Source organism: Coregonus clupeaformis, chromosome 13, assembly GCF_020615455.1.
Source record: "Coregonus clupeaformis isolate EN_2021a chromosome 13, ASM2061545v1, whole genome shotgun sequence".
Lineage (NCBI taxonomy): Eukaryota > Metazoa > Chordata > Actinopteri > Salmoniformes > Salmonidae > Coregonus > Coregonus clupeaformis.
The window spans coordinates 18,045,600-18,054,569 of NC_059204.1; the positions used below are offsets into that span (position 1 = coordinate 18,045,600).

The window sequence follows — 8,970 nt, forward strand, 5'->3', positions numbered from 1 at the left end:
CTTGACTACATTCATAAGATACCCTCCTATCGAAGATGGACTTCAGGATTTAAGTCCTTGTTTGAATGTTTCTTAGCAACATTTGGCCTAACACTTGATGCAAGAACAATAATACACAGTATTACCATGTGATGTAGCACATTTCAATTCAGGAAGTAAACTGACATTTCTCATAGAGAAGCATTGAGGAAAATGTAAATGGAATTGACCCCAACCCTGTAGAGGCACTCTTCAAAATCATTGTCCACTGGCTAAAAAGAGACCACTTCATTCTTCTGTGTATATCAGCTAATTAAGAGACTAAGTGGGCTAACCCAGTAGGCTAACCCAGTGGGCTAACCCAGTGGGCTAACCCAGCTTCCCTGCTGGGAAGCTACCATCTCACTTCACTATGGGGAGAAGATCAATAAAACTCCACTATCCAAGTTATTCCTAATACAGCCCCAATGAGAACAGTAAATAATAGCACGGTAGGTGGATGCCAGTGAATGAAATGCTTCTAATAGCATTATTGGCCACAGTGCTCTAGCATGCTCCCTCAGGCACGAGGGAAATTATTTCAATGAAGTGGAACAACACACCCTCACTCACACACACACACAAAAAGAAGACTGACACACACACACACCACACCCCAGGCTGATAATGGCATGTTATCTGAGCCACACAGTGTCAATTAGATCTGTCATTGAAATCATATACTTATTGGTTTGCCAGTCATCCCCAACGATTATGGACACTTCCCTCACGTCCCTTCTGAACCAACTGGCCAATGAGACGTCCCAGACAGGCAGGTGCACAAGCTCAAAGATCCTCATATAATGAGATAATTATTCCGTCGGATCAAATGTTTATCCCATTCTATTAAGTGTGCTAGTGGTGGGTAAGCCTGCTAATTGGCAATCAACCCCAGTTAATTAAAGCAGATGGATGAGTGGAGACACAAACCGGTTATATTTGGATTTGCATATTCGCGACGAGGCACTACACATGACATTCATGGAAAACGCACAACGTCACGAGAGTGACACGCAACTACAGTGGGGGAAAAAAGTATTTAGTCAGCCACCAATTGTGCAAGTTCTCCCACTTAAAAAGATGAGAGAGGCCTGTAATTTTCATCATAGGTACACGTCAACTATGACAGACAAAAGGAGAAAAAAAAATCCAGAAAATCACATTGTAGGATTTTAAATTAATTTATTTGCAAATTATGGTGGAAAATAAGTATTTGGTCAATAACAAAAGTTTCTCAATACTTTGTTATATATGGCAATGACACAGGTCAAATGTTTTCTGTAAGTCTTCACAAGGTTTTCACACACTGTTGCTGGTATTTTGGCCCATTCCTCCATGCAGATCTCCTCTAGAGCAGTGATGTTTTGGGGCTGTCGCTGGGCAACACAGACTTTCAACTCCCTCCAAAGATTTTCTATGGGGTTGAGATCTGGAGACTGGCTAGGCCACTCCAGGACCTTGAAATGCTTCTTACGAAGCCACTCCTTCGTTGCCCGGGCGGTGTGTTTGGGATCATTGTCATGCTGAAAGACCCAGCCACGTTTCATCTTCAATGCCCTTGCTGATGGAAGGAGGTTTTCACTCAAAATCTCATGATACATGGCCCCATTCATTCTTTCCTTTACACGGATCAGTCGTCCTGGTCCCTTTGCAGAAAAACAGCCCCAAAGCATGATGTTTCCACCCCCATGCTTCACAGTAGGTATGGTGTTCTTTGGATGCAACTCAGCATTCTTTGTCCTCCAAACACAACGAGTTGAGTTTTTACCAAAAAGTTATATTTTGGTTTCATCTGACCATATGACGTTCTCCCAATCCTCTTCTGGATCATCCAAATTCACTCTAGCAAACTTCAGATGGGCCTGGACATGTACTGGCTTAAGCAGGGGGACACGTCTGGCACTGCAGGATTTGAGTCCCTGGCGGCGTAGTGTGTTACTGATGGTAGGCTTTGTTACTTTGGTCCCAGCTCTCTGCAGGTCATTCACTAGGTCCCCCCGTGTGGTTCTGGGATTTTTGCTCACCGTTCTTGTGATAATTTTGACCCCACGGGGTGAGATCTTGCGTGGAGCCCCAGATCGAGGGAGATTATCAGTGGTCTTGTATGTCTTCCATTTCCTAATAATTGCTCCCACAGTTGATTTCTTCAAACCAAGCTGCTTACCTATTGCAGATTCAGTCTTCCCAGCCTGGTGCAGGTCTACAATTTTGTTTCTGGTGTCCTTTGACAGCTCTTTGGTCTTGGCCATAGTGGAGTTTGGAGTGTGATTGTTTGAGGTTGTGGACAGGTGTCTTTTATACTGATAACAAGTTCAAACAGGTGCCATTAATACAGGTAACGAGCGGAGGACAGAGGAGCCTCTTAAAGAAGAAGTTACAGGTCTGTGAGAGCCAGAAATCTTGCTTGTTTGTAGGTGACCTCCAGGTGATTTTCTGGAGAAAAAAAATCTCATTTTGTCTGTCATAGTTGACGTGTACCTATGATGAAAATTACAGGCCTCTCTCATCTTTTTAAGTGGGAGAACTTGCACAATTGGTGGCTGACTAAATACTTTTTTCCCCCACTGTATGTTGTATACGCAATGGTCATTTAGAATTTACTATGACCAGTTAAGTTTGTTTATGGAAGCTTGTTGTAAAGATGATTGAGATTGGACAGATGAATGCTTTGCATTGCTTCATACTCTGATGTTTACAAAGCATGAGAGTCACTATCATGTTAGAACAAGTGATGACTTCAATGAAGGGAAGAAATAAGAGTGCTTCCTGAAAGTATTGAAGCTCTAAGACATTGCAGGCTCACCCTCTGGTCATACTGTTTTGACCATTGACCTGTGTGTTTGTTTTCAGGACCAGGAGGAGCAGGCCTTCTTTGCCGTGTTCGATGGCCACGGGGGCGTGGACGCCGCCATCTACGCCGCCAACCACCTCCACGTCAACATGGTGCACCAGGAGTGCTTCAGCCAGGATCCGGGGGAGGCCCTGTGTCGCGCCTTCAGAGTCACTGACGAACGCTTCATCCGGAAGGCTAAGATGGAGGTAAGGGCTCAAACATTGGCCGCATTCATCTTTAAGATTTAATTTCAATACTACTGGTATTGTAGAACTGCAGAGAGGCAAGGTTAGAGCTAGAGTTCAAATGTCTGAGCATTTCTTATTTGTTATTACTGTTCAGAATTTGCTTATAATATAACATTTCTGTGAATCATAGTAAACAGTTACTCATGTTTTTATGTCTAAATGTATGTGTTTGTGTGACAGAACCTGCGCTGCGGCACCACGGGGGTGGTGACCTTCCTGAGGGGGCGGACCCTGTACGTGGCCTGGCTGGGGGACTCTCAGGTCATGCTGGTCAAGAAGGGCCAGGCCGTGGAACTGATGAAGCCTCACAAGCCTGACAGAGAGGTAACGCACACACACACATACACACACAACACACACTCACTTAATCACTGTTCACTTCACACACAGGCGCTAACATCACTTGAGCAGAGAGATGTCATATACAACCACATACCATTATACATAATACCATCTTTCTCTCTCCCTCTGCAGGATGAGAAGCAGCGTATTGAGGCTCTGGGAGGCTGTGTCATCTGGTTCGGCACGTGGAGGGTTAATGGCAGCCTGTCCGTATCCAGAGCCATAGGTACACCATTAATCACCCTATGCCTTGTATTTATAGAATTACCATATATAGTACAATATACAGACTGTAGCTGCTGTACCACGCCTGTTGCTGAGTCCCCCCTGTGAGTGAGTGAGTGAGTGAGTGTGTGTGTGCGCTACCTTGGTCAGAATTGAGAGGTCAGCAAGGGGTCGGAGTATGTCGTGCAGAGAGTGAGTATGTGTGTCGTGCAGAGAGTATGTGTGTCGTGCCGAGAGTGAGTATGTGTGTCGTGCTGAGAGTGAGTATGTGTGTCGTGCAGAGAGTGCGTATGTGTGCTTGCATGCTCAGCATGAAAGCAACTCACCACTTAGCAGGAGGCCCATAATCAGTCTAAACTATTTTGGTGAGCGCCAGAGCAGAGGTCATGACAGAGTCTTAGGGGCCACAGCCAAGGACCAGCTGACACAGTGCCGATTGGGAGACAAATAGCAACCCAGAGGTGGTGGGGTGAGGGTTGCCTGTACCTATATGCATACACAAGTGGATGTAACTTTAGGTTAGGTGACCAGTCTGATTTCCCAGCAGCTATTTAAATATTAATGGGATTAGATAGAACAATCTCACAGCTCCCATACTACAACATCACAATCACAACAATACTGGACTCTACATAGGAATTCACTGTAAAGACTGCCTTAGAATCCGTCCTGTACCTATTCACATACACAACAGGGTTGGGGTCATTTGAATTTAAGTCATTCTATTCAGGAAGGGATTTTAATTTTTTTAAAGCACAAAAAATAATAATGTTGGAAATCGAAATAAATAGCTTAGGTGCGCTTTTTTCAATTATTGATTTGGAATTTCACTTAACTTCCTGAATTGACTGACCTCAATTCTAATTGACCTCCAACACTGATTCACAAGGCAACTTGAGGCTAGCTTCTTGTCTTATTTCCCGGTAGCTATTTTAGTGGTGGCTAGTGAGGAAGCCCTACTGTGACCTGCTGTTCCCAAATCCTAAAGCTTCACTAATCTGATATCAAAACAACCGTTTCCTCGACAGCAAATAATGTAGACGCTACATTAGAACTGTTTCCTACTGCGTGAAGGAGAGGAGAGAGGACAGATATTGCTACACTGATATTCGTTTACATGTTTATATAAATACATTAGTCACAAAGGGCTGAACAGAAAGCAGAGTTGACAAGGCGGCAAGCAGCAGATATTATATTATTTATTATTATTTATTAAATTAAAATGTATTATTTGTTTTTCAAAACAGATGCATACCCTGGTGGACTTGACAGATACAGCAGCACTGAATATGAAATTAAATTGTTGTCAGCTCTTTGGGGGGTTTAGGCCCAGGTTGCTGTTCAGCACCTTGTGGCAATTTTTTAAAATAAAAAGTGCTTCAATTAGATTTTGTTTTGCAATAAATGCAATTATATGATTTGTTTCCTTTGTTTCTTATCTCTCTTTGTCTTGGTGATTGACAGGCGACAATGAGCACAAGCCCTACATCTCTGGCGATGCCGACCACCACATAGTCCCATTGGACGGCACGGAGGACTACCTGATCCTGGCCTGCGACGGCTTCTACGACACAGTCAGCCCTGACGAGGCGGTGCGTGTGGTCAGCGACCACCTGACGGAGAACAGCGGCGACAGCACCATGGTGGCCCACAAGCTGGTGGCCTCGGCCCGCGATGCTGGCTCCAGCGACAACATCTCCGTCATTGTGGTCTTCCTCAGAGACCTCCGTGTGCCCCCACCAGGAGAGGAGGAGGAAGAGGGGGCAGGGGAGGAGGGAGAGGACGAGGAAGTGGAGGAGGAAGGGCAAGGGGACATGGGCTGCCAGGACGGGGGGAAGGGTCACTGTTTCCTGCAGCAGTGCTCCGCTCCGGCCGACCTGGGCTATGAAGACCGCATGGACTCGTTGACGGACAGAACCAGCCTAGGCCTGCTGGGGCCCACGCTGGGAGAGGAGGGTCGGATCAGGTTCCCCCTGGCCAGCTCACACCAGTCCCCGTCCTTAGGCCTCACCCAGAACCTCATGCCTGCCGAGGGCCATGGAGCGGCCTGGCTGCCCTGCCTAGAAGAGGGGTTCCAGGGCTCCAAGCACAAGCCCCGGCCTAAACCCAGAGTCCCCGCCTGCCAGAAGCCCAGCTCAGACGGACAATGGCCCCTGGCGGCCGCCCTGTTTGGCCACGCGGGGAGGCACACCCGGAGGATGGCGTGCATGAGCCCCAGGTGGGGGTGGGGGTCCCGGCGTTGGGGCCGAGCCCCCAGGGAGCTCCCCGGCCTGCTGCACTCCACCCGTAGTGTGTCCTACCCCCAGCGATGCCCCGAGAGGAGGCCTGGGGTAGCCCTCCCCCACTTGCCCGACTGCAGCAGTGTCTGATGATGTGAAGTAATCTCCACTCGCTCCTCTCTCTCCTGCCCCTTCCTTTATCTGACTACAGTCATCCATCCATCCATCCATCATAAGCTCCTCATCCAGGATACTGGCACAACCCCCCCACCCCCCCCACACATGCACCTACCCATCCCCATAGCCCCATTCAGGAGGCCGGCCATAACAATTCCTGCTCTTGGCCCATATTGCAAACACACACTGTACTGTACTCTCCGATTCATAATGGAATACACATTATCCGCCCACTCCATCTCCATAGATTTGAGTACTTAATACAGGATTATAAGATTAGTGGTCACTTACCTGAATAAATCCAACATATATAGACCGATATGTATTCCAGATGGGGTTACAATAAAGGATAATGGCATGTAAAAGGGGATATTATTAAGAAATTATATTACATTTATAATTTTGGGGATGACGTCCTCCATGAGCAGACATTAATCAGTCCTTGCCATGCCTATCAAATTGATGTTTACATGACACTAAACACAAGATGTGTTCTCATTGACGAGAAGTCCTTCCCAGCAGGCTGGGTGTGAGTAAGTGCCCTATCAGGCTTACTGGGCCAGGATAGTTCAGACAAAGCAGCAGAACATGTGCCTTCATTATCTGTCACTTAAGACTATTCCCTGAACAAGAAAAATGGATGGGAATTTTGAGCCTCAGTCGACAGAGTCCCTTCTAAGCTTCCCATTACGATATGGACCCATGTGTTTCAGATCACTTACAGGGGTTACTTAACCAATCACTATGCTGCTTTATAATTTCACTAACAACAATAGAGCATAAGAATGATCAATGGTTTGACAAAAATAGTAAGTTAATCTTAATCTCATGATCCTTTCAAATGTAAATGTAATTTTTTCTGAAACTCCATAGTAAATGCTATCTAGCAATGATTAGGTTCTGTAAAATGTGCTTCCACTCTCCTGGCCCAGGCATCCATCGTTCAATATTTATCAAAGACGGTTCAGTCTCGCTGTTGGAAAAACTCCCCATCTTTATACCCTTAAGAAAACAGGAATTGTTTGTGCCATTCCTGATGTTTTCAACATTTACTAACACATTGTGCCATTTCCATACTTTTGTTTAAAAACCACACCCGCTCCCGCCCTCCCCAGTCTCACTGAGTTCCCAGGGGCAGTAGACAAGGACACAGGGTAAAAGTGACCAAACCACGCAGTGGCCCACAGTCACACAGAGAAATACCCTCAGCCATTGCTTACTGCTCCTCTGAAACACATAGCCGTTGGTCACCTGGTGGCCTCCCCACTGAAAAACATGGTGGTCATTTACAGAAGGCCATTTGGACAGTCACTATTAACCATCCCCAGAGAGCAGAATGTATTCCAGTTGTAGAATGTACATGGAGCCCTCCCGGGACCTTCATAGACGGGCCAATAGGACTGAGACAGTAGTGGTGTTCTGGACTTGTAGCGACGCTCCCTGTGTGGATGTAAGAAAACCGTTTCTGGATGCTGTACATCTGGAGGACAATATTCTGGAGGTGTTTGTTGATCGTGGGAGAGGAAATAATGTATAATTTATCAGCTATCCACCGTATCCTTGCAAATCTGAGCATTCTATCCTGGTGTTCCATTCTGAAGGAGCAGGATGTGGAGATAAGCGCACTGCCTCTTGGGCAAAAAGATGCCCATGCTTCTGTATCTTTCTCTTTGCATAACCAACACCTGCATTTTGACTCTCGGAACAGCGGACTACACGAATTGCCATTTTCTGACCAATACTGAAAGACAACCATAAAGTTTAATATATAAAAGGTAGTTATCGAATGCCCTGAGTCCCCCCAACCTCAGCCCCACCCCCACCCCCCAGCCCCACACCCAGCCCCATCCACATTACATGCTTTTTGGAGCTTTCTGCTTTTTTTGAGAGCAAATAAAGTATACATCTTTCCCGTCTTAAACGTTCTTCACATGGGGCACCAATTGCGTATTGAAATAGTAGTAAATTCATATTATGTACATGTAAGTATGAATGTGTGTATGTACGTGTTGAGAGTATGCATGTAGTCTGTCTTATACGTCTGCTATTTAAAATCACCACTGTAAGGTCAGCAGGATGGTGGCACAATATTCTGTGTTGATATCAAGCTTCACAGCCCCCAGCACTGTACTGTACTGTTCATGTGACACCTTGGAAGGAGAGTCGTGTACATTAGCAGTGCTTGAGTGACAAGGGAACATGGGAATTTAAATGCTGGCCCATCCACTGAAATGTCAAAATGGTCGCCCCCTCGCAGTCTTCTATAGCTGTAGTCATTTATAAGACGCTGAACCTTAACCAAGCCATAAACAGAAAAGCAAACTATAGTTCCTCAGCTAAACTTGCTGACTCGCTTAACCCATAGTTCTTCTCTCTCTCACCCACTGCTGCGGTAACCCCCCCATGCTAATATGACACTTCCCCTGGTGATAGTAAAAGACCACACAGTTCAGGTCTCTTCCCCTCTCACCCCTTCCCTTTCTTATGTCACTCAATTGCTCTCATGACTCTGCACTGTGTCCACAAAATGCTTTGTTCCTGTAAGCAATAATGAATCTTTATGAGTCGTGCGTGGAAAGGCTCTCAGAGGGTTTGTCTTCACAGAGAAAGGCGGAGCTCGAGCCAGATCAAACTAACAACGGCCACCCTACTAAACTCTTACCAGTGCTCACATTGACATGGGCACACACCACTTTACTTCTGCTCGATGGTAGTATGGGACACAATCTATGATGTACCCCTTGGACAGTTGTCGCTGTACACACTAATACGTTTGGTGGCCATATTGAATTAGTCCCAATGAGAAACACAACAAAGGGCTCTATTCAATCTGTATAACTGAAGCTTTACAGATCGCACAATAGAAATGTAAAGGTAATTTCATATTGAGCCGACAAATGCAGCGTTT

The 8,970-nt window shown here is 45.9% G+C and overlaps 1 protein-coding gene across 1 annotated transcript in view; it reads left to right on the top strand.

Moving 5' to 3' along the window:
* LOC121579387 (protein phosphatase 1E) overlaps positions 1-8,460 on the top strand; it is an 81,765-nt gene extending 73,305 nt beyond the window's left edge. The window contains exons 4-7 of the mRNA XM_041893952.2: positions 2,869-3,057; positions 3,280-3,423; positions 3,574-3,667; positions 5,131-8,460. Coding sequence (XP_041749886.1) covers positions 2,869-3,057; positions 3,280-3,423; positions 3,574-3,667; positions 5,131-6,035 — 1,332 coding nt within the window. The 3' untranslated portion in view covers positions 6,036-8,460. The remainder of the gene's footprint in view (positions 1-2,868; positions 3,058-3,279; positions 3,424-3,573; positions 3,668-5,130) is intronic.
* The last annotated feature ends 510 nt before the right edge of the window (positions 8,461-8,970 follow it).